This window comes from Crocodylus siamensis, chromosome 1, assembly GCF_052110815.1.
Source record: "Crocodylus siamensis isolate JL-2025a chromosome 1, ASM5211081v1, whole genome shotgun sequence".
Classification (NCBI taxonomy): domain Eukaryota; kingdom Metazoa; phylum Chordata; order Crocodylia; family Crocodylidae; genus Crocodylus; species Crocodylus siamensis.
In genome coordinates, this window is record NC_143395.1 from 141417515 (window position 1) to 141443874 (window position 26360).

Below are 26360 nucleotides of genomic sequence, written 5' to 3' on the forward strand. Positions count from 1 at the left end.
TACCTGTACCTCCCTTGCTTGACCTGTGACGGAGGAAACCACAGCAGCCAGTGTCCTGCCTCCATGAAAAGTTATCAGTATGCTCTCAAGAGGTCAGGCTAGAGGGCCATGCCCCCTTCCACAAAGGAAGATAATCCCCCTAGTTTGTACCCACCTGACCATGGGGTTACTTTCCTGCCTGACCCCAGGTACAGCCTGACCCTAAGGCAGAGGGACAAGACCTTCTATTCAAGAACCTCTGGGTTTCAGTCCAAGCAGAAGCATTGGCACCCCCCAATCACATCTGCAGCCAGCACCCAGCTTAAGAAAACCCTTGATGGGTAGTAGTAGTAACCCCTGACATACATAGCAGAAGGGTGGGGAGGAAGGTAGCTGCCCCTCCTAGCCCCAGGGGGCAGCCAGCAAAGCCCAGAAACATAGGAAATATCCATGGCAGAACAGTCATAACTATGCCCCTGTCATCCACAACCAGCAGCTGTCCAGCCTCTTGAACACCTCCAGTGATGGGGAGTCTACAGCTTCCCTAGGCAGTCTATTCCACTGCTTTGCTGCACTAATATTGAAGAGGGTTTTCCAGATATCCAATCTAAACCTACTTTGCGGCAACATCAACCCATCAGTCCACACCGTCCTCCCAGCTGCAAGAGAGAAAAGGTGTTTTCCCTCTTTCTGGTGGATCCTGGTTTCCTCCCTGCTGCTGAACTAAGGTGCGAACTGGCACCTAGGACATAATAGCATGTGTTCACTCTGGGTTGTATTAACATGAAACTTGAGTAGTCACCTAATAACATTTACTGAGATCGCAAGGCACAGCCCCAGTATACTACACTGGAATCTTGACCCAGCAGTGGTGAGGTGCTTGTCGGCCTCAGTCTCAGGACACTCTCAGGCTGCAGGCTCCCGGCTTTCAGCTTGATCCTGGAGGAACCTGACAAATGAAAGATCCAGGATCCTTCCTTCTCACCTGTGGGCTTGGTACAGCAGAGGGATCCCTGCCTGATGTCATAGCTGGGTAAGGAGTGCAAACTGTTCATATTGCCTGCATGGAACAGTCTCACAGTAGCCAAAGAGGGTAGATTAATACAGTGATTCTCAATGTTTTGGCTCCACAGGCCAGATGAGAGAGTCCTGGGTTGGGTCGGGCACTGCATGCCAAAAGTGGGCTCCAAGCCCCTATGTGCTAAAATAGGGCCCCGTGAGCAGGCAGAGCAAACAAATCTAGCATGCAGGGCCATGGCCTGTAGGGCTCCACACACTAGATGATGTCACTGGGGGCTGGACCTGGTGCATGGGCCAGTGGTTGAGCACTGGTTTATCCAATTTAGAGACATTGCTTGTGCATAAAGTTATTAACTGATAAGATACAAATGGATTTAGCATGTTTTTACTGCTTGAATGCATGAATGCTCATGGTTTATGTACATTTAACATAGTAAATGTAATATGCAACATGGCCCTGAGTTGCATTAGTCTGCTGCAAGACAGCAAGATGGAGTCCATGCCAGCAGCAAGGCAAGCAAGTATTTTCCAGCTGTAAGGCCAGATTTATTCCTGGATCATACTTGGAAAATACACTTAAGAAAATTAGGTGGCACAATCTCAATGGAGAATCAGCAGCCAGACTGGAGAAAGGCTATTTTTCTGCCATTTCAGTTCAGTTTAATAAGTAATGAAAGAAGAGAGTGAGGGAAAGTAAAACAGAGAACATTTCCTTTCCCCTGGCAGCTAGCCCATATGACCTCTATGTAATAATGTTCACCATTTTCCCAGCTATCTACAAACCATCTTCTCTTTAAAATGTTCTATAAGAGCAGAATCACTGCACCCATTAGCAGAAGTTTTTAACAATATATTGAAGGACAGACTCCTAATACCTGGAGAGAAGCATATATTATAGTAATCCCAAAATGAAGTAAAGATCTAGCTATTTGTACCTCATATAGACCTATATCTTTATTAAACCACGACACAAATTTCTGCATCGGTTTTAACAAACATTTAAAAATACTCCTTAAATATATTAATATAGACCAACAACATCCATAATGAATAGGCAGTTAAGTAATAATATCCACAGAGTATTAAATCTGATTTTTCATGCAGAATCGCCTAATGAACTCCACCTATTTTTATTATCAGATGCTGAAAAAGCTTTGACTGAGTTAATTGGCAGCTTTAAACAAAACAAAACAAAACAAAACAAAAAAATGAACAAAAAAACCTTTAGATGCTTTTGGACTAGAGCCAACATTTCCAAACTGGATATCTGCTATATATTCTATATATGCAGCTGTAAGAGTAACTGGACATGTCAAAGAAAAAATGATCTTTTTAAGAGTTGTCAAGGATGACCATTATCATCCCTCCTTTTTGCTCCGGTAATAAAACCATTCGGCTCAGTCAAGTCGGAAGTAATCCAAATATACAGGAACAAACATAGGACAAGAGGAACATAAATTAGCATTATACACTGACAATAGTAAGTTATTCATTACAAAAACCAATTAACACAGCCTGAGCTACAAAAAGAAATAATAGAATATGACAAAGTTTCAGGACTTTAACTTAACTATTAAAAGCCAGAACTCCTAGACATTGGTGTAGGACCAGATACACAGAAAAGAGAAAGGATAGCTATAAATATAAATGGGTAACTGGTTCATTAAAAGTGCGTGGGGATAAACATTTCTGAAAATGGCAGGACTTGTACAGTTCTAATTATGTTCATGTGACTGAAAGAATCAAGAGACTTAGAGAATTGGTTAAAATATGAAATGTCTTTGTTAGGTAAAATTGCAGTAATTAAATGAATATTTTATCTAGAATTAACTTTCTATTCCAAACTGCCTATTATAGTGCTAACAAATCTCTTAGATGCCTAGCAGATTATAATAAATCAATGCATTTGGGGAAATAAGAAACCTAGCTTAAGAAAATTCCATCCTTCAAAGGCTTCAGCTAAAAAAAAAAAAAAAAGGGCAGGGGGACAGGGACTGATGCTTCCAAACTTTAAATATTACTATCATGCCAGCCTTCTTAGAAAGTTGGTGTTTTGGATAACACCAATGCACAGTAAAGCACTGGGTAAAGAGAGAGAAAACATATTGTCCAACAAACTTAATATGTTACTGTGGCTAAAGTCGTCTTTCAGGCCAATAACTGTTTATGAGAACTACAATAAAAACCTGGGATAACACATAAGAATTAAGCTCATGCCCATCACCCTTAGCACTTTTATATTTTAATAATGAATTTAATTCTGATAATTTATTAGGAAGCTTTAGTATCTAGAAACGTATTGATATCATACTTTTTGGACAATTGTTCAAGAAAAATATATTTAGATCTTTTAGAGACATACAGTGTACCGCAGGCGACAGGAAAATCCTATTTTTCCAATATCTGCAATTCAGACTTTTCAGCATGTTCCCAAAGGAAGGTAAATCTCAGTAGAACTTTGGCAGAATTTGAGAAAGTGTTGGTCACAGTTATGAAACACACCTATTATCTGCGTTACATAAAGCCATATGAAAATGGCCATTTAAAACAATTTTAAATAGCCAAATAGAAACCCCCCCCACAAAAACATTGTTGTATGACAAAATGATCTAATAAAATTGGATCAGAAATTAGCGCTAAAGAATGCGACACCCATCTGGAACAACAGTCCTCACACACGCATTTGCACAGTAATATAAGAAAATTATTTCAAAATCCAATGGTACTTCACCATTACATTTATGGGACAGGAACAGGCAAAGGTTGGAGGGACTGCAGTCAGTTAGGAGGATTCTACCACATATAGTGGATGTGCCCCAGAGTTAAACTGTTCTGGGAGAGGGGTGGACACATAGTGAGGGGGGAAAAAAAAGGATGCCAGCTTATCAGATAGCCTGTTACTGTTCTGATTGAACCTTCCTGAGGAATTTGAAATATTTAAGAGTCATAAGGAATTGATCACTCATCATTTAGTACTTAGCCTGGAAAAGAAGTGATGTGCCTAAAATCATTGACTCGTTTAAAAAACTTTGGGAAGTTTTAGTAATGGAAAAATTTGGAGAAGTAAGGGACCTTGAGAAATCATCTAGTCCAACAGGGGCATCTAACCTACAACCTTAGTGTCATCAGCACCTTGCTCTAACCAACTGAACTAAACAAGCACTATTACCCTATCAACTCTGAATTCTACAGAGAAAGCTTACTTGGAAAGGTGGTGGAAATTTTTGGAATGTACTGTATATCATGGTGTATAGAAGTCGAGGTTTGGAGGCAAAATATTTACCTTTACACTTCTACCTTAACTTATACACCATGTCAATAATTTTGACCCCCCACCCCAGCACTGCCCTAGCCTGATCCAACTTTCTTCACCTACTGACTGGAGACCATGGGGCCAGGGGCCGGGCCCAGCCTGAGCACAGCCTGCAGGTTCTGCCCTTACCATGGAGACATGGTTTGGCCAGGCACTAAGCCCAGCCCTATCCCCTGTGAGCAGCACTGCCTGAGCCGTGCCAGCCAAGTGCCAAGCATGGGGCTTGGTGCTTGGCTGGTGCAGCCCAGGTAGTGCTGCTTGCAGGGGACGGGGCCATGCCAGCTGACCCCAGCCCAATCCCCTGTGAGCAGCACTGCAGCATATGCTCACCCCTGGGTGCCCAGCATGCAGTGAGGGTGCACAGGGGCTGGTATAAGTTGACCCCATATTTTTGATCCAAATAGTTGGGTGAACGTATACACTGGATCTACACAACGCCCAACTTTTTGGATCAGAAAAATGGAGTTGACTTGTACACTACATTGACCTGTACACCATGAAATATGGTGCTGAAAAAGTAATTTTCTCCTGCCCCTGGGCAGATTCAGGATTTATTCTAGGGAAATGTGGTAAACCACGCCTCAGATGGGGATAGATGCAAAGTGTGGATAGAACCCCTGTGCTGGACACCAACTGACACCGTTGCCACTGTCCCCAGCTGACCTGGTAGGTGGTCAGAGCCACTCTTGGCCTGCCCCAGCCAGTCACTGTGGGGAGCAGCTGTATGGGAAGCCAGGTTTGGCTGAGGACAGTGACAGCAGCAGTTCCTCCTTCCAGTCCCTGTTCCCTTTTTGTCCTTCCTCCCCTGCTAGGTTTCCCCACTGGCTGGAAGGTAGCACCGGAAGGAGGAACTAGTATGCCACCACTGCTATACCCAGCTGAACCTGGCTCTCTTCACAGTTGCTCCCTACAGTCATCGGCAGGAATGGCTCTGCCCCTCCGGGGACAGTGGTAATGGGGTTCACTGGTGTCCAACCCTGGCACTTCAGACATACCTCACTCCCATTCTCCCATGACATGAGGAATGGTGTGTTCAGAAATGCCTCTGGTTCTCCCAATGCATGCATCAGCTGGGGACAGCAGCAGCAGTTTACAGGTTCTTCCTTACAGTGCCTGCTCCCAGCAAGCATGGGACATGGAGGCTGGGCAGTGAACAGGTGCTGGAAGTAAGAATGTGTGCTGCTGCTACTGAGCTTGGAACCCCACACAGCTGTAGTCCACAGCCAGAAAAGGGCAGGGGCTGCTCTGGCACTCCCCATATGCCCAGATCAGCCAGGGACAGCAGTGACAGAAGGGGGTGGGGTGTAAAAAACATTCACATCACTGAACCTCCCTGGATCTGTCCCTATTCCTGCATCCAAACCAGAAAGTTTGAAAAGTGTTGAATACTGACAGAAAGTGCAAGCTCCACGAGCTAACACTTAAAAATAAAGTTGGAATAAGTTTAAAAGCAGAGAGGAGTTCCAGGGAAAAACAGGGAGTAAATTATATAGAGATAAAGAGACACAAAAGCAGAATACCCACAGAAAAGAAGGAACCATCAGAAACTGAAAGAGAAGAAAACAAGACCCAACAAGTCATTAGCTTGGATTAAGGGAACACTTTTGATAGATGATAGATGTGTCCTTACATATATTTTGGGGGATTGGATGCATCTTTACATGTTAAATTTGATATTTAATAAATTGGATTAATTAATAAAGACATGTTTTACAAATATATTCCTTTTGCAGGTTGCTTCATATATGTACATTCATGGATGGCTATTTAAAAAAAGCAGCCTTTCTGGGTGGAAAATATCAGCTGAATCAGAGGAAAATATCAGCTGCATGGGGGCCTAAGGGCCCCGGCCCACCTTGGGAAGAGGATTGTCACCTGAAATGCACAAACTTTCCACATGTCTATCATTTTAGACCCCTCCCCTGGCAAAAAAAAAAAGTTGGTGCCATGAGCCAAATGACAATGACCATAAGAGAAACATTTGGGCAGTTGTAATGACAAACTCGCAAGAAACTTATGGAACAATGTAAAAGGTGATGGAACAGACCAGAATAACAACCTTAAAATAAAACCTCTTTGAAAAGCTCTTTGCTCATGTAAATCATTGTTTTAAGTTTACTAATCTCCACAAGTGAAACAGGGCATAAGATGCTGGGAAGGCTACCTTTCATGGACTCGAGACATTTCAGTGTTGGTTTAGCCTCAACCAGCTCCTATACCCTTCATCTTTCTTCCCTTCCTGTAGTTTGGAAGTAGTAGTTCTAAAAAGCAGCACAAACCATGACATTTTGAAGTTCTTCTATTAAGCACTACTTAATAATATTTTGGCACTTTCACCATCTTCATAGGAGACTTTTGTAATGCAAATACTCAGGTCACTAACTCGGTTGAGGCCATTAGCTTGAATCAAACAGATTCCTTTAAAGGCACCCTTTGGTTCAAATTCTGCCCCAGGACAAATGATCCAAGCAGTTTAGTATCAATTTCCTCAGCCATTCAATCACCGTGGTAATATGTTTCTTTAACAACTGACCCCCGACCCGCTGAACACACACTTAACAAAGCTTCCTGCGAGCTCTATATTCTGCTAGTTTTTCATCTGTTTTTCCTTCTTTCCACTCTACTTTCTTCAGCTTGAAGCTCATCATTTCATTTCCTGCCCTACTGACAACCTCCCATATAAACCTCTTCATGGAAAAAAAAAAAAAATACACAGCTAATATTTTAACAGTTTTTGAGCAGAGTTGTTAGAGAAAACTTGATGATGAAATGGCCCAACAGTGAAAATCAGCTTTAGGGGGGAGGGGTGGTTTAACATTGACTTGGGACGTAATTTTATCGTTACAAATGAAGAGTAAACCACAAAATGTCAGTGGTGTTTCAGTGCCAATTCAAATTAAGTTGAAAAATGAGAGTACCCTGACAATCTGTATATAATTAGCAGTTCTGTAACAGTGGTCTATTTAATGTTGTCCCTGCAAGGGGCCTGTAATTCAACTTGATCATGGGTACTTGAGGGAAAGAGACAAGAGTAATTAGTTCCATTTTCAAGGATGTTTTTGTTAGAAATATTATTAAAAATGCATTATCAATAGCAGATTTAGAAAAAAAAACACAGCTGCTACCCCTCCTTGTCTCCTTAATGGGAGAGGGAAGGGGGGGGGTTGGAAATTGAAGGGAAAAACCACCAAAGGCCCTTTGTACTAAGGTATCACTCCCTCTCTGTCCTGCAAATTTACTATCTCTTTGTTACACTAAATCACACTTTCTTTCATGACCCCCACATTCCTAGGCTAAGATAAGAGCAAATGCCATTTTTGCCTTCAGGTTGAACCTTGAGTAACCTTGGGTCCCATCTACGCACGCGTGATAACCTAATGCATATTAAGCCTACCCGCCCCGCATACTTAAGTAGTTAATTATAATGCACATGGGACGTATGAAGCGACATGTTTACATATATGTTTGTATGAACCGGAAATGAGTTGTAAAAATTCCTCCTTCTGCACACGTGGTCAGGAGAGAGGGGATAAAAGCCTGCTAATGATTGTGCCCGGGGGCAGAGTGATTGATCTTTTGTCTCTCTCTCTGACCCTATTTGCAAATATATACCTTTTGTGTTGCTAATAAAGTGTGTCTGTAGCTGAAAGTTTTTTTCCACCTCCCGAGAAACGAACCATGATTTTTAATTCAACAATTGGCGCCCAACGTGGGGGTTCTCGAGGACTACCCCGGAATTCAGTGACGCAGCACCTCCGGTACCAGGGATTTGTGCACACCGAGCCGACTTTGGACTCACCCTGGTATTTGAGGTTTAAGTCCAAATATCCGGGAAGTTAAAGGAAGTATCCTATGTAAATTCTGAGTTTCTGGAGAGGCAGACACACTTTGGAATTTGGATCGAGATCTCTGGGGTATCTGAGTGAGTATACGAATTCCCTTTGCCCAATCTGGTGTACGGATCTAAAACAAAGGATGTGTAAGTTTGCTGAGAAATTCTAGGCTTAGCTCTCATTGTAAATCATCTGTTGTTGAGATCTTTTTGGTATTTGGTGTGCCTTGAGCGCATTTTTGTGGGCAAATGGGTACGAATAGCTCTCGTGTAGAAAACAATATTGATACCCCTCTAAAAGTCTTATTACGTCATTTTAATAAATTTGCAAGGCCGGCCGATTATGGAATAAAAATGAAAAAAGGTGATTTAACTAAGTTTTGTCAACTCGGGTGGCCAACATTTGGGGTCCACTGGACCCCGAAAGGATCCTTTGTGCTAAAAGAAGTGATAGCTATCCATGAAATTGTTATGCAAAATGGGTATTGGAATCAGTTTCCTTATATTGATTGTTGGTTGTGGGTGGTTCAAAATCAGCCACCTTGGATTAAGAATTACTTAGCAAAGTCTCATGTGATGCTTGTTAAGAAAAAGGCTCGGGGGGGGCCGCCTGTACTTCCTGAGTCTAATGAGGGGGGGGATTCTGAATTGGCTAAGTACCGGACCCGTGCTCCGGTTGCCCTGTCGGGTAGCGAAGATGAGTCAGACGCCTCCTCGGCATCCAGTCCTTCTGCACCACCGCCCCCTCCCTTAGAGAGACCACCACCGACGTACCAATGCATACCTAATGAGTTAGAGCGTGAGCCTCAGCCAAGTGCCTCATCTGAATCAGGAAATAAGGGTTATTATTTGCGCAAGCCTGTAGAATCACAGCCGGTGTTAAACTGTCCGATGCGAGAGGTTATTGGGGAAGGAGGCACTGCAACTTTTGTCTACACCCCATTTAGCACTTCAGATTTATTTAACTGGAAAAATCAGAGCCCCTCTTTTCGTGAAGACCCTGAAAAGATGAGGGATTTGTTTCGATCTATTGGGCAGACTCATCGACCCACTTGGGCTGATGTCCAGATGATGCTCCAGACCCTCCTAACCCCGGAGGAGAGGAGATTAGTGTTAGGTACAGCAGAGCGTATTGCGGCAGCCAGAGTTGAGTCAGAGGGTGCTGCTGGTCGTACTCTGCGTGATACCTACCCTGTAGAAGAGCCGAGATGGGACAATCATACTGCAGAGGGCAGAGAGCTGAGTGCACGGTATTTGGGAATTATAGTGGAAGCAATGGGAAAGGCAGTGCCTCGGATTACCAATCTGTCTAAATTGTATGAGGTGAGACAGGGAAGAGAAGGAGGATCCCTCAGCTTTCCTTGGGAGGCTGTATGAGGCGTTTCGCAGGTTTTCGGATCTGGATCCAGAAGCCCCAGATAACCAGCGCATGGTAAATCTTATGTTTATTGGTCAATCTGCTGCTGATATCCGTAAGAAGTTACAGAAAACTGAGGGAGGTGCTGGGAAACCGATTTCAGAGCTGGTGGAAATTGCATATAAGGTGTATGGGAATCGTGAGCAAGTGCAGGAGCGCAAGGAGGATAAAAAGGCTCAGCGACAGATGGCAGCACTAGCAGCTGCTATAACTGGAGGGAACCCTGGAAAGGCTGGGATACAGAAGAGGAGGGGAGAAAGAGTGGGAGCAGATGTTTGTGCTTATTGCAAGGAGAAAGGACACTGGAAGAGGGAATGCCCGAAGTTGAAGGAGAAGAGAGAGGGGGAACCGAGAGGTCACCTCATGCGGGCAGAAGACAAGGGTGAGGATTCAGAATGAAGGGGACAGGGATCTAAGACCACTACCCTTCGGGTTGGAGCCCGAGAAGATCCCATGGTAACCATTAGGGTTGGTGGCAAAAACTTTGAAGCCTTGGTGGATACTGGGGCTACATTTTCAATGATTCCAGAAAACCCCCCCTGTGCAGGAACTAGTGAACAGCATGTACTTGTAGAAGGGATTGAGGGAATGCAAACTCGACTCCCTGTTTGTAAACCACTCCTCACCAAGGTGGGAGACCATTTGCTCGAGCACTCCTTTGTGTATTCTCCAAGTTGCCCGGTTGCACTCCTTGGGCGGGACTTACTCACAAAATTGCAAGCTGAGATCTTTTTCAGAGACAATCAGATGGTGGTCCAGCTACCTGTCAAGCAGAGCTCGAACTATCAGATGGCTCTCCTGGAGGACCGACGCCCTGCAGTAAGTCCAGAAGATCACATGACTGGAGTAGACCCCTCAGTATGGGCTGATGGAACCCCTGCGCGAGCTAAGTTCGTCTCCCCGGTAAGGATCGTACTCAAGGATGGGGAGGGGCCCGTTCAGGTAAAGCAGTACCCACTCAGCCGAGCGGCCAGAGCTGGACTCAAGCCGTTAATAGAGAAATACAAGAGGTACGGATGGCTAGTGGAAGGGTCTTCACCCTATAACACCCCCATTCTTGGAGTGCCAAAGGCAGATGGGGTCTCATACAGACTGGTCCAAGACTTACGGGCAGTAAATAAGAAGGTCCTTTCAGACCATCCTGTAGTCCCGAACCCTCACACGATTTTGACACAAGTACCGGGGGAAGCTGAAATATTTTCAGTGCTAGATTTGAAAGATGCTTTCTTCTCTATTCCTCTTCACCGAGAGAGTCAAAAATTGTTTGCTTTTGAATGGGAGGATCCAGATACTTTCCATAAAGCCCAACTCATGTGGACAGTTCTTCCACAAGGATTTATAGCAGCCCCCCATATTTTCGGACTTGCCCTTCAGAAGGACTTGGGGGAATGGAAGGGATCACACCCCGCAGTGACTCTCCTCCAGTATGTGGATGACCTGCTAGTTGCAAGCCCAAACTTGCAGCTCTGCGAGGAAGCCACCAGGTCACTCCTAAACACTCTGGGAAAAAAAGGATATAAAGTCTCTAGAGAAAAAGCCCAAATATGTCAGCCTGAAGTCACATTTTTGGGATATAAGCTCTCAAAAGGAGTCAGAGCCCTGAGTGCAGATCGCATACAGGCGATTCAAGGTCTAACCCCACCTAAGTCACCCAAGGAGCTGCGAGCATTCCTAGGGCTAACTGGGTTCTGTCGACTATGGATACCAGATTACGGTGGGAAGGCTAGACCACTGTATGAATCCCTGACTAAGGAGAGTCTCACTAAATGGAAATGGAATAAAGAAATGCAGCATGCTTTTGATCTGCTGAAGGCAGCATTAACCCAGCCCCCAGCCTTAGCCATCCCAAACAGTAAAAAGCCATATCGACTGTATGTTCATGAGAATCGAGGGGTTGCATCAGGGGTGCTGACACAGCCATCGGGCCCAACCTGGAGACCCGTGGGATATTATTCAAAGGTTCTAGATCCAGTTGCACTCGGGTGGCCAGCCTGTCTTCGGGCTGTGGCAGCCACAGCAGTGGTTGTTGAAGAAGCCCAGAAGATAGTCATGGGTGCGGATATGGAAATACTCACTCCTCATGGAGTTCCCCAGATCCTAGGGACTGAGGGAGGGAAATTTCTTAACCCCTCCAGACAATCACGGTATGAGATATTTTTGCTCTCTAATCCAGGACTTACTTTCAAACATACTACAGCCTTAAACCCTGCAACCTTGCTGCCAGAGCCAGGGCAACCGACGCATGACTGCCTTGAGGTCCTGAATCAGACCACGCAGGTGCGACCTGATCTTGCTAAGGACCCAATTGAAGACCCAGATGTTGAATACTTTGTGGACGGCTCCAGCTCTGTCATCGATGGAAAAAGACGAACAGGATGTGCAGTGGTAACCTTGGATAAGGTAGTATGGAGGGAGTCATTGCCGAGCTCATGGTCGGCACAGGCCGCAGAACTCACTGCGCTCACCCGAGCATTACAGCTGGGGACAGACCAGCGAGTTAATATATACACTGACTCTCGCTATGCTTTTTCTACAGTCCATGCGCACGGACTATTGTGGAAAGAAAGGGATTTCATTACTGCCTCTGGGAATAAGATTGCTAATGGCCCCCAGATTATCAAACTACTAGAGGCACTCCACCAGCCTAAAAAGGTAGCAGTCATTCATGTGCGGGCCCATGGGAAGGCTGCTGAGAAAAAGCATAAGCTTGGAAATGCAAAGGCTGATGCAGCAGCAAAGGAAGCTGCATTTATTGGGGGAGAAGCGGAAGAGGTTTCCAAGCAGGCCATGTCCCATGCCATATGGCCATACGTTCAGGATTTAGTCCCACAGTATTCCCCTGAAGAAGATAAATTTGCACAGAAAGCTTGTGCAGAAAAGAACTCCCAGGGGTGGTGGATAGTACCAGGAGGGAAAGTCATGATACCCAGGCCATTGCTTCGGGAGGTGCTGCAACAGCTCCATGCAAGAACCCATATGGGAGGTTTGGCCATGGGTGATCTAATGATCCGCCAAGCAGTAGCCCCAGGGCTATATGTAGAAGCTCAGCGCATTGCTACCAGGTGCATTACATGCCAGAAAGTAAACCCTCGAAGGAAACCCCCTGTGCCAATGGGAGGTAGACCCTGGGCAGCGTACCCTGGACAGGCATGGCAGATTGATTTTGCCGAGCTCCCACGATCCGGACATCACGGGTTTTTACTTGTCATGGTAGACCAGCTCTCTGGTTGGGTCGAGGCTTGGCCCACCAGGACTGCCACTGCAGCTGCAGTAGTGAAGTATTTGTTACAGGAGATCATTCCCCGGTATTCCCTGCCTGAGTCCATCGAGTCGGATCAAGGACAACACTTTGTGGGAAGAGTGGTTCAAGAAGTCGCACAAGCTCTCAAGGTTACTTGGAAACTACACACACCATGGAGACCACAGAGTTCAGGACAAGTGGAACGCATGAATAGAACTTTAAAGACTTTGCTCACCAAAATCTGTATTGAAACACGCCTTAAGTGGCCTCAAGCATTGCCGCTAGCTCTTACTTGCATTCGAAACACTCCCCGACGGGGCCTCAAATTGACCCCATATGAAATTATGTTTGGCAAGCCGCCTCGAGTCTTACCTCCTGGGATGCGAGAGAATATAACTTTTGAATTAGGTAATAGTGAACTTCATACATATGTTATTGCCTTGCAGTCTGTCTTGTCTTCTCTTCACAGGTATGCAGCCTCCTTTCAGCGTCTGCCTTTAGATGTACCGGTACATGACTTCTCCCCGGGAGACTGGGTCTTGGTGCAGCGGTGGAAAAAGGAGCCTTTGACTGAGAGGTGGAGTGGCCCTTTCCAGGTACTTCTAACAACCCACACCGCTGTAAAGATTACTGGCCACGATCGTTGGATACACCATACCCATGTGAAACGACATCCACAAGCGTCAGAGGACAACATCTCCCAAGACGAACTCACTCCGGAAGCTGAGTCGTCTTCGGAACAAGAAGCCAGCAAGTGGAGCTGTGAACCTACTGGTGATCTCCAAGTGCGCCTGAGACGGCTTAATCAAAGCTCAGAAAATTAGACAAGAAAGTAAAAGGGAAAATATGGTGGGAATCTTAATGTGCCTTGTTGTTATCTGCATAATGAAAGAAGCAGAATTGAGCAGCCTTAACCGCTGGCTCACACCCTCGCTTTCCCAAATTGCTCCCCCAGGGACAAATTTGTATGTTGATATGATGGAAAGAATTGCAGGTACTTTTAATCTTACCAACTGCTGGGCCTGTGGGGGGCTTCGGGAGGCCAGAGGCCAGTGGCCTTGGAGGGCTTTTCCTTTGGCCCCGAAATGGCTAGTAAGTAGTAAGGCAGATGTTAAAAGTACTAGTCAAAAATGGGATGAGAACCACAGTTGGGAACTTTCCCAAGTGGCGTTAGGAGAGTATTGCATCAGTAATAATGGTACAGGAAAAAGGTTGGGACACAGCCGTTGCATATGGACTTTAAAAGTAAGGTGGATGAACCTTACAAGATTAGAACGGCTTTATTATCCTAATAGCCCAGGGTATAATCGGCTAGTGTGGCAGCATCCCAATGGAACAATTGTGTGGTTTAATAAGTATTGGAGTGCCACAAATCAAAGTGATGATCGGACAGATTGTACAGACAAGAACCAGGATGGGCTATGGGAATGTTCCATGAAAGGAGGCCACGCAGTTGCTGGTCCTTTGGGTCCAGAAGGAGGCTTGGGGTTTCCCGAGATGCCCTATGGTTGGGCCCCTCCAAATGCCACCAATAGAGAAAATAGGGCCTTAAGAGGATACTATTGGATTTGCGGACGACGGGCCTATATAATACTACCACAGGGGTGGACAGGAACTTGCTATATGGGAGTAATTGTACCAGCTTTCTTTTTGTTACCGTCTGAGGTTGGAAATAAGCTAGGAGTCTCTTTGTATGATGATTGGAAAAGGGCCAAGAGAAGTATTGATGTAAGTTTGACACAGGGTAGCTCCCAAAAGTGGAAGAAGGATGAGTGGCCTCCTCAGAGGATTATTGAGTATTATGGACCAGCTACATGGGCTAATGATGGGAGTTGGGGATACCGGACACCAATATATATGCTGAATAGAATCATCCGGTTGCAGGCAGTCTTGGAAGTAATTACTAACCAGACCGCCACTGCTCTCGAGTTATTGGCCCGACAAAGTTCTCAGATGAGAGCAGCCATATACCAAAATCGGATGGCCTTAGACTATTTACTTGCAGAGGAAGGCGGAGTCTGCGGAAAGCTCAACCTTTCTAATTGTTGCCTCCAAATAGATGACAACGGGAAAGCAGTCTTAGAGATTGCCAAAGAGATTAGAAAAATAGCCCATGTACCAATACAAACGTGGGAAACCATATGGAATAAGGACTGGTGGTTTCAATTATTTGGAGGACCCTGGTGGAAAAAGGTAGGGTTTGTGCTTTTGTGTGCTCTAACTGGTTTGATTTTTATCCCTTGCCTTATTCCTTGTCTCACTAGATTGATAACCACCACAGTAGAAGGAATGCAGGTCGCAGCAGTCCCTCTAAAAGCACAGACTGCTGCAAAGGTCATGGTCCTCAGAAAAATTCCTCGTAATTATCTTGATATGCCCGAATGAAGTAAAGATCAGAAAGCATCTCGAGGGGGGATATTGTTAGAAATATTATTAAAAATGCATTATCAATAGCAGATTTAGAAAAAAAAAAACACAGCTGCTACCCCTCCTTGTCTCCTTAATGGGAGAGGGAAGGGGGGGGGTTGGAAATTGAAGGGAAAAACCACCAAAGGCCCTTTGTACTAAGGTATCACTCCCTCTCTGTCCTGCAAATTTACTATCTCTTTGTTACACTAAATCACACTTTCTTTCATGACCCCCACATTCCTAGGCTAAGATAAGAGCAAATGCCATTTTTGCCTTCAGGTTGAACCTTGAGTAACCTTGGGTCCCATCTACGCACGCGTGATAACCTAATGCATATTAAGCCTACCCGCCCCGCATACTTAAGTAGTTAATTATAATGCACATGGGACGTATGAAGCGACATGTTTACATATATGTTTGTATGAACCGGAAATGAGTTGTAAAAATTCCTCCTTCTGCACACATGGTCAGGAGAGAGGGGATAAAAGCCTGCTAATGATTGTGCCCGGGGGCAGAGTGATTGATCTTTTGTCTCTCTCTCTGACCCTATTTGCAAATATATACCTTTTGTGTTGCTAATAAAGTGTGTCTGTAGCTGAAAGTTTTTTTCCACCTCCCGAGAAACGAACCATGATTTTTAATGCAACATTTTGACGCTCCAAAGTCTCTCAATTTTAGGATTGATAATTAAACTTTTTGGGATTCATGTTTGGGGAGAAAGGAGAAGGCAGGACACAATTATAAATATTAGGAGTTTTAGCTGTTTGTCAATATCTCCCAGACATACCTTAGCCTTTCTAGTGCTAATGTTTGACTGAAGCAGCAAAATGGAACAACTGGATTACACTTGAAGTTTATTGTAAGATTGTTGATTTAAGTCATGCTTTAAAAGTTCCATCTATAAAGACTAATTATTACAGACATAAGATGATAGAGAATAAGTATTGGTTCAATAGGTAGGGACATCTATATAATTCAAAGAACGTCATGTACTGGGTTTAAAAACTATTTATCTTTGAATACTATAACACTGAACTCCTTTAATAGAAAGTGATCATTCAAATGGCAAAACTTGCTTCTATAGATGTGTTGTGTATTAAGTACACCTTAATTTTTCAACTGGAGGAAAAAATTCCATCATGTGCAACCACAATTCCCTCTCATCAGTTAGCAGTAGGCTTTGAACCCATAGCTGTTTGTGCTGACATAAAAGTAACCTCTTGAGCTAGAAGAGGAAGCATTCTCCACATGAGTAATCATTAGATGATGTGCCAGACATCAAACAGTTAGGGAAATCAATTTTCTTCGATCTTTTCCTAACTCTAAAATGTCATTTTGATCAAGTGGCTTACGATTAAGCCCAATAATTGCAAAAAAGGTATCACACTTCCAACTTGCATCTGTCATAGTAGACCAACCAGGTGTGATTTAACCAGGGGAGGATGATACCTGTCTCCCTAGTGGAGTGCGAGCCCTTCCCCTATACCAGGGATCAGCAACCCCTGGCACACGTGCCGAGCGAGGCACACGAGGCCATTTTGCTTGGCATGCTGCAACCAGCCCTGGCTCTGGGAAGCTGCTGCCAGCAACGCAGCCTGGGCTGCTCCAAGCAGGGCTTGCAGCATCCCAGCTACCTGCTGGGAGCAGCCTGGGACCCCAGCTGGCAGCAGCTCCCCAGAGCCGGGGCAGCTGCAGCTGGGAGGCTCCAAACAGCTGCGCCAGGCTCCACTACCAGCTCTGCACCAGCACATGCAGGCATGCTGCAGAGTGAGCAGTGGGGGCAGGGCCTGAGGCAGTGCAGCCCCGGTCTCTCCCCTGCTCCTGGCACGGAGGTGATGAGCCTGGTGCAGCTGTTTGTAGCCTTCTGGCTGCAACTGGCCTCGGCTCTGGGGAGCTGCTGCCAGCCAGGGTCCCTGACTGCTCCCAGCAGGCAGCTGGGATGCTGCAAGCCCTGCTCACAGCAGCCCGGGCTGCTGATAGCCAGAGAGCCCTGGCTGGGGGGGCAGGGGCTTTGGGTGGGGAGCAATGTACCTCTTGCCCTCATTTTGTTTTTCTGCCATGCTGGCACTCCAGCACCTTCCGATTATGGTGTTTTTCAGCACTTTGGTCAAAAAACGTTGCCCACCCCTACAGGCTGTATACTGAAGAACTGTGGTCACAGAGCTCAAGTGGTCCCAGGTAGAGAGCTACAACCCCCACTACAGAGGATGGCAAAACCACCTTGCAGTCCATATCAATCTAATCATGGGGTAAAATTCCTTCCTGACCCCAAGAATGGCAATTTGCCAGGCCTTGAGGAGGGCAAGACTCTCTAGCCAGGAACCTCCGGATTTGCTCCTCACTGGCACACCCCAGTTGAAGTCCCCAGCTTTGGCTGTACCCAACACCCAATGCCCTGGGAAAGTTTAAAAACACTCTGACTCATAGCAGAAAAGGGCAGAGAAAGAGCAACCAGCGAAGCCCAGAAGCATGGGAAATACTCCTGTTAGAAAACAGGCATAGCTACGCTTAGGTCATCTTCAACCAGTGGCTGTCCAACCTCTTCTTGAACACCTCCAGTGATGAAGTCCACAGCTTCCCCAGGCAGTCTCTGCCATTACCTCACTGTTCTAACATTAAACAAGTTTTTTTCAGGTATCCAATCTAAATTTATTTGGCTGCAATTTCAAGTCATTGGTCTACATCCTCCTCTCTGCAGCAAGAGAGAAAAACGGTGCTTTCCCTCCTTATGGAAGCCCTTCAAGTATTTGAAGGCTGCTATCATGTCCCCTCTTGAGTACCTTTTGGCAAGTGGAACATACCTAGATCCTTCAGCTTCTCCTCATATGACTTGCAGTCCAAGCCCTTGATCATTTGTTGCCTGCTTCTGGGTTCTAACTTCTCCATATTCTTTTTAAAACGTGGAGTCCAGAACTGCACACAGTACTCCAGATGAGGCCTAATCAATGGTTTTTGGGTACCAAGAATCATAGTCAAATAATGATGCATCTCTGGACAGACATTACACATAAACGGGTTTAAGTGATCAGAAATTGGCTTAAACCTGTAACAGAACAGATGTTCAGTGCACATAAAGCAGTTTGAAAATGGCTGAAACCAGTTTGAGATAAACCTGGTTGGATGTAGTATCAGACTTAACTGATTTGGCTCAAACCAGTTTATGCTATCTGTCCAAGACCCCTTGCTGATTCAAGTTAAACCAGACACCCCCAGCATCCCGGCATCTCTCTGGGCTGGATGGGGCTCTCTGCTCTGCTCCACAGCAGGACTGTGACCTCCCCTCTGCTCCCTGGCTGCAGCTTAGCACAGACTGCAGGCGTCCCTGCTCCCCCCTCCCCTCCCCCTCTGCTTTACAGAGATGCCTCTCATCATTAGCTATCAGACCACATGCTGGCTACAGTCTCTGCTGTGGCAGATGGGACAAAAGGATTCCCTGCTGGGCTGGTCAGAAGTGGGGAGGAATCCCTCTCTAATCAAAGCATCCTGCCAGGGCCTGGCTTACGTCCCCCTCAGTTAAGTACTGTAGAAGGGAAGGAAAGGTTGCTTTGGTGCCCCTCAGCTTCTAGCCTGAGCCACTGCAGGCATGTGCCTGCACATCTGGGATGTCTGTGCAGTTACAAAATGATTTAGCCTAGCCAGGTTAGACTAATCTGCAAAGACTGAATCAATTCAGGCTCAGGCTTTTTGAATGTCCCTAGCCTAGAGGAGAACTTAGTTTCCTCTTCCTCTAAATTATCACAGTAGAAGGGAGGAAGGAAAATCTGGGCGCAAATTCTACCGTGGTTTCCATTCAAGTAACTCTAATAATGTTCTGGGTTGCATAGATGCAAAAAGCAAGACTTTAGCTTTGTGACTGCTTCTGCTGTGAACGCAATATAGTCCCTTTAAAAGATCCAAAGTGAACAATTTAAAGTGCAAGACACAGGTATGAATATCAGTGTTCTATTACCACCAACCACCCTTTTGCTCCAGGGAGAGTGCTGATTTCAAATTCAACCAAAAACATTGTTTCAGTTATTTCATAAACAGATATTTGTATCAAATTATTTATTACCCAACAACCTAAGTGGCAGTGTATACAAAGATAAGGTAGCATGTGATTATTTACAAGAATTTTCAATGACATACACATGTACTCTTGTGAGGTGTTTTAACATATTTCTAGAACATGTTGTTATCAAGCTGAATAACTATTCCCCGCTCCAAAAATTCATCTGTGTTTTTACATAAAAATATATTGCACTTTTTACATGACCAACTATTTTGCATATCAGATTTATAACAAATAGAATTCTGCCTTCTAAAAATAAGACTCCATGAGCAGCGCCCCAAAATCAGATTCAAATATGGGAGTACATGAAGTTCCCAAATAAGTTTGTTTTTTTTTTTAAATTAAACACATCACTTCAACATAAACCAAACTTCTTAGTTTGTATTTGTTAAATTAACATCTAGACTAAGAAAAACATGATTAAAGCCATCCCATTCAATGAATCTATATGCAGTTTAAATTCATACAGTATTCAGCCATTTGTTTAACTGGACCAATTATCTACTTTCATTATATGGACCTATGGAAAGACATTTAAATAGCATAGGTGGACAGTTTTTGAAAATCTAGAAAGTCACAAGAATTTCTGTAAATTCCTTTATGTTTGGAATTTTCAAAAGAAATTCACAGATTTGTGACAAAGAAAAATACATAAACACATACAAAGGTCTAGAATTCGTTAAGTTATGGTACAGTATTTGAAACAGACACTAAATCAAATGAAATAGAACAATTAAAAATCTGCATGTTAGAAGTGGACTGTGTAAACAATTTCAAGGCAAAATGATTTTGAGGAAAATGTTTTAAATTACTTCACAGGTTTATGTATGTGACAATCTTGGGTTTTAATATTTTTGTAGTGGAGGAAATAGTTACCCTCAGTCAATACTCAGTCTCAGAATAATTAAGTTATTCACTATGTCAGTTATATGTTTAGGCTACCGCCAAAGAGTTCTTTTCAAAATTAATTTTGCCAGCTTATAAAGAGTTGGCTTTTGATCTGGCCTAATTTGATATTTCTACTTTGTATCAGCAGTACTTTCTTCAAAAAATAGCACCTAGGAATAAATAGTGTATTTGCACTGTATATCTGTGTAAACTTTTCCAAATGATTTGTTGCCAGTTAACATTGATAAGTCAAGCAGTTAAATATGCTATAAGATGTTTAAATCTAACTTTCAATGACAATAAATGGGAGCACATCTGTGCCATTCTTTGTGGGTATTTTTAGCTCTGGGATGCAAATTAAACATTCTGCCACACAGATTCACAATAACTAATGTTACGAATCTTTGCAGTTTACAATTACATAAAAACCTGGTTTAAAGTATTGCTTCATGGTAGCACGAGATGTTTGCCTGTATTAAGGCACAAGCATATTTGTTTGTCTGGTTTTAGACCATCAGAGATGAAGAGAGAGCCAGCAAAAGTTACAGACTATCAAGATTCATAACACAAGTTCAATTTTTAGCATTACTGACACCATAAAATGGTTGGTGCAAAAAGCACCTACTGAGTCACTTGCTTCTTAAAAAAGCAATTTTGAATCTTGGATTTTAAAGTTACCGGGCACTTATCTCAAAGCCAGCTTATATTCAACTAACCAGATATACTCATTGACATTCTTATAGATATTTAAGAATTTAATGCTACTCTTATTTTACAACAGATGAAAGAAGAGTTACCACTCATGAGTCAACACTGGGAATACTTGTTTCCAAGAAGTGATTAAAAAAATACTATTACATTTCACACTGCAGCATTTCAGTTTGTTGGTTGGAGCATTTATGCATCACTTTGCTGGTATCAAAATATAAGACCAGAGCTTCCTTGTGAATTTGATATGCTTAAGTTTTAGGCATGCATATATACATTTTACAATAGCCTTTTTGTAAATCAATTTACTTGTTTGGCAGATAATCAATCTTTTTCAAAATCCAGTTAAACAACAAAGGTTCTAGCATCTAGTTTGATTTTTAAAGTGCTTTAGAGTCACGGTGGTTTAGCAGCATAAAGAGTCTCATCATCCAGCTGCGTAGTTGCTTAGGAATGAATAGAACATGGGCAGCTTCAAGCGTTGCTGGTCCTTGCGACACCAAGCTATAACATTTCCATCACTATTAGCTGTGTACAAGTGATGACCATCACAGGAAAATGTAAGGCTGAAAAACAAAAAAATTATATCACATTTAGCCAATGATACTATTTAGTTTAAAAACTAGGGGAACTAAGTTAGAAAAATAAAGTACATAATAGTTGCAGTCATCCCAACATTGCTTGCTCACTGTCAGAGGAAAAAGTTAAATGAAAAGCAATATTTTTGTTCTGTGGGGGCATACTTCCTTCTGCCCTCTAGCTTGGGTAGAAGGATTTCTCAGTGCAGGGGCCACATGGCTTATGGAAGACTAGAGACAGAAGTTGGCAAATGCCATGGTACAGTACAGACATTAGTCAGACATAGTTTAGTCAGATATTTCCCGATTTACTGCAACAGCTCAGGGATCCTACCAACTGTTTTATTTCAAGAAACTAAAAATCCAGAAAATTGTACAAAAACGTCCATTTTAACCACCAGAAAGATGAGTTAACACAATGTTAAGTTAAATCTGAGACCCCTTCTTAAATCTAAAAATAAATCTCTACACACAGGTAGAGAACAACTCACCATGGGTTGTACAGTTTCTTATAAGCATCTTAAAAAGGATAATGTCAAAACAGTATCACCACCCATTTTCCCTCCTTGTAAACTTTTTTTTAAATCAACTATTGATCTTTTATTCCAATAGAGTTTCTGTTGCTTCAGAGGCATGGTTACAGTATATCACTAATCACTACAGGTAAAGACAGACAAGGACAGCCTTTTACCCTGGGATCCTAAAGATTTACAAGCCCCACTAAGTGCTTGTGAAAGAAGTGTCCATAATAGTTCTTCCTCCATTCTCCCCCTCTCCCACAATCACAGCTAATTTTTGAGTTAGTTGTCAATCATTACAGGGACAAGCTGCGCATGTAAAAGACTACGATGCTCCCAGGTTTTGACTTGGTTGAATCAGAACAGATTGAAATGCAACATGTGTTTTTACCCATTTACCACACTGCAGGAAGTGTTGATTTAATGACAGCCAACAACACTGTTATGGTGTTTCAGCAGTGGCACCAGTATAATTTTTGTAGGTAATGTGTTGTTACTGGTTAACAGCAATGTAAGAATGTGGCTGGGTGTCCACAGTAGCTGCTGCACACAGGAGCAGCAGCAATTCCTGCTTACTGCTGTGAACAAAATTGCAATGTGGCAAATGCCCTTTTTTTGCCTCCCACCCCAAAGCACACAATATTTGTCTCTGTCATTCTGCTCTAGTTATACTACTGCTGGGTTACTACTAAATCTGAAAATTAGGCCTGAAATTCTGCAAGTCCTTCATATAGGGGTAATCATACCACAAGACATGCAGGATTGGGTCTGCATGCCTTGCTTTGGCAAGTGATTAACAGGGCTCTTCCCATGAGTGAAGTCATACAGATGCTTAAGTGATTGTAGTTTCCAGTATTTAATTTTGGTCTCCATGCCACCAGGACAAAATTGCAAGGGCCAAAACATATTGTTTAATTAGTTATTGTATAAATTATTTACTATTCAAACTCATAATTATTTAAAATCTGCCTAACCGAAAATTAGGAACATCTTTTGAATTTAAGAGCTCCTGGAAAAAAGAAGTTTAAGACTAAAAAGAGCAACCATCATTCACACAGGAATCCTGAAAGCTTCAGTCTGTATTTATCTCATCATGCTAGCAACTGAGTAGCTATTACTGTCATTATGCTACTATGTATTTGTGCTCATTTTACTTCTCTGATTAATTAGTAGGATTGTGTGCCTGTTTTCAGATAGTATTGTTACTCATTCCTTTCCCAAATGTCAATGTGTTCAATTGTGGGTGGGTTTTGTTTTGTTTTTATGAACAAACAGAAGTTACATTTACTGCACATTGCAAAAAAGGAGGAGACTTTACCTTACAATAGGTTTATTCGATTTGGAAAATGTTATTTCACGTACAGGTTTCAAGTCCCATGTGCTCCACAGCCTCACAAGAAAAAAAAAATAGTTTAGAGACATAAAAAAACCTTTCCAGAACTATTTTAGGGATAAACATATGCAATTTAGGGAATGCATCACATAGTAATTAGTCGAGTAACCTTGAACACTGCATACATTCTCAAGATAAGAACATTAGTTTGAAACATTTTATAAAAGGACTTCCAGAACAAAGGAAAGGGAGGGAAGTGCAAACTCTTACCTTACAACTCCATTTTCAAGCCCCCCTGCAATAACGTTGACAGAAACTCCTTCAGGCTGGTTGGAGAAAGCAACAGAGCAAATGCTTTCCCTGCAGTGTACATGTCCTACAAGATCACCATTGACTGTCCAAAGTCTCAGGTCACTACCACCCCCAACTGCAACAAAATGTCAAAACATCAAAAATAAAATCCTAGGCTAATTATGACTAGGCAGTTGTAGATATTCAGAGGCGTGTTTAGCTCTAAACAAATCAGAAAGTTTAGGAGTTCTCTATGCCACAGATATTGAAGTACAATTATCTTATACTCACTATAGTTAAAGCAAAGAAAATTCTTGTATACCCAAACCCTCAGTCTTCACAGCAATTTCTACTACCAAGCTCTATAGCTTTCCACTGACAAACACAATATGAACTCACCAAAAAGCTAGTTTTCATCTAACTGATCATTATAAATTAAATAGCTACTATTTTAAGCACACAGTTCTGATTAAGTTATCTCCACATTTTTATGTTCAATTTTAGGAAAAACAGTGGAATTTCATAGAATATTTTAAAAGTAAGAAGATCACGTTTGTCAATTATATACCAACACTTCACCCACATATAGGATTATCTCCGTATCAAGACAGATGTTTTTCTATATATAGAAAAAGTGAATGGTATGATTAGCTGGCTGCTCAAATGATTCCTATTACATGAGGTTCTATTATACTGATACAATGACCGATTCTAAAATTGGTTCATCTTTAAATATGGTGTATAAGTCTTAAATGTCTTTGATACTGTACTCACCTGAATCACAAACTGTTGCAATATCACCAGTTGTTTCACTAGCAGAGACTGCTGTCACTGGACTTTTGTGCCCAGCAAGGCTCTGGACATAGCAAAGTCTTAAGAGAGACAAAGAGCTTTGATAATTTTTAGTTTAGGGTAAAAAAATTAAGATCAATCAAGATGGACATTTCAATCAATATGTATATGATAAATTATATTCACACTTTTCTACTCATTCTTGACTTAAACTAAACTGCAAACAAAAAAAAGACAAATTGTTTCTTTCTTTAGATTAAAATACACAGTTATGAGGCAATTTTACATTTTAGGATTATTAAAAGAGGTGAAATTGCATGCATTTTTGAACTGAGGAAAACATATTTGTACCTGTTCAAGTCCCATATTATGCAGGTTCCATCCTTGCTGACGCTTATCATTATACTGTATGGTTTGCAGACAAATAAGCTGGTTATTTCTGCGGTGTGACCATACAGATGTACCTGAGACTCCACTTCTATTTCAGACGGCTGAAATGTAACATTAAAAACACCACATTTTTATTTATTGTTTTGGAAATGTTTGCCTTTGAGCTTGCCAAATTTTGCTTTTGAATTGGTACTTGAATTTGAATTCCACTGCTTCTATTGGATCAACATTTGCAGATGTAAGGAAGGACGGAACCTCCTTACTTATATACTCAATACATTCAGTGTGGGTATTTTTGTTGGATTTGAGAATAACTTTGAGACATTGACACAGGTATATGGAATACGACATTTCATTTGAAAGGTACTATACTATATCTTCCCTATTCATGCCAAAACCTATAAAACAGTAAGAAGGCTCTTGCGGGGCTGGTTTATTTTTTGACAATTCAACAACATAAATGGACTTGGCAGCTATATCTGCATATGTATCTAGAAAGGAAGTGTTGGGGATAGAGGAAATAAGGTCCCCCCTCGGCTCTCAAATGTTAATTAAATTAAAATCAATGAAAGCAGCCAGCATTTAAAAATCAAACCAATGGTAAAATATTTTAAACTTGCTCGGAATTCACTGAACCACTGCCAAGTCCTTCTGCAGAGTTAAAAAAAAAAAAAATGAAATTCAGTGAGAGTTAAAATACATGAAATTTGAAATTTTAGTTCAATAGAGAATTCACGAAATATATTACATGTAAGAGCTATCATTTATTTAGTGTAGCATTATTTAATTTGAGATTTTTTTAGACTTTCTGAATAAAAAGGGGGTATTAAATCAGAAAATTTATATGTTTCAATTAAGGAAAAGTCAGTGTACAAAAATTAATTCCAATATCTCTGCAAGAAAGGGAAGCCTCTCTGCCATAGTATTTTTCCTCATGCGTTTAGAAGCATGTTAATGAACAGTCTACATATTTGTCTGAGGAACCTGACGCATACATAGATCTAGAAGCTGGAGAGAGTAATCAGTGAAAGATCAGAGAAACTGGCACAGACTTACTTCATGCTTAGCATGCCAACTGAGGATTTCCTATACACTGTTTTCCAGGTTACTCTGATCAGTATTCAGGTGATTAGAGCAAGATTATGTTTTAATACTAATATGATTTAAAAGATGTTTCATTACAACAAAACAAAATTAAAAAACCCTCTATTATGTACTTGCTGGTAAGAACCTCCATTTTCCATACATTGTTGAAGTAACACAGTAGCTTACATTTATAGATGTATGCCTGCCCTTACACATGAAAACATAAAAAAACAGAATTAGAAACAAGTCTTCATGGAAAAGTAGCAAAAAGCAAAGGCTTACAATTTTCTGTTGAACTATTTTTTTTTTTTTTTGCATTTTTGCATCTTGCTGCTCTTCTATATACAGTTGTCTGTTTTGTTCATTGTCTGCATCCTGACACTATACAGTAAGCATTCAAAGCAAATTTTTGTTGTTATTTGATATTTGCTTGGGATTTTTCGTCACTATTAGGACACAGATGGATAAATTAAAAGATTTGGTCCCATTTCCCTTTGAAGACGCTTCTTCCCTC

At 42.3% G+C, this 26360-nt stretch overlaps 1 protein-coding gene across 3 annotated transcripts in view; it reads right to left on the reverse strand.

The window, feature by feature from the left end:
- Positions 1 to 19037: 19037 nt before the first annotated feature.
- The window catches only part of LYST (lysosomal trafficking regulator), a 124150-nt gene continuing 116827 nt past the window's right edge, over positions 19038 to 26360 (reverse strand). For all 3 annotated transcript variants that reach the window (XM_090044584.1, XM_090044594.1, XM_090044574.1), the window contains exons 49-53: positions 24722 to 24861; positions 24353 to 24450; positions 23558 to 23714; positions 23273 to 23344; positions 19038 to 21424 (exon numbers count right to left, since the gene is read on the reverse strand). In XM_090044584.1, the coding sequence (XP_089900710.1) occupies positions 21286 to 21424; positions 23273 to 23344; positions 23558 to 23714; positions 24353 to 24450; positions 24722 to 24861 (606 nt within the window). In that variant the 3' untranslated portion in view covers positions 19038 to 21285. The remainder of the gene's footprint in view (positions 21425 to 23272; positions 23345 to 23557; positions 23715 to 24352; positions 24451 to 24721; positions 24862 to 26360) is intronic.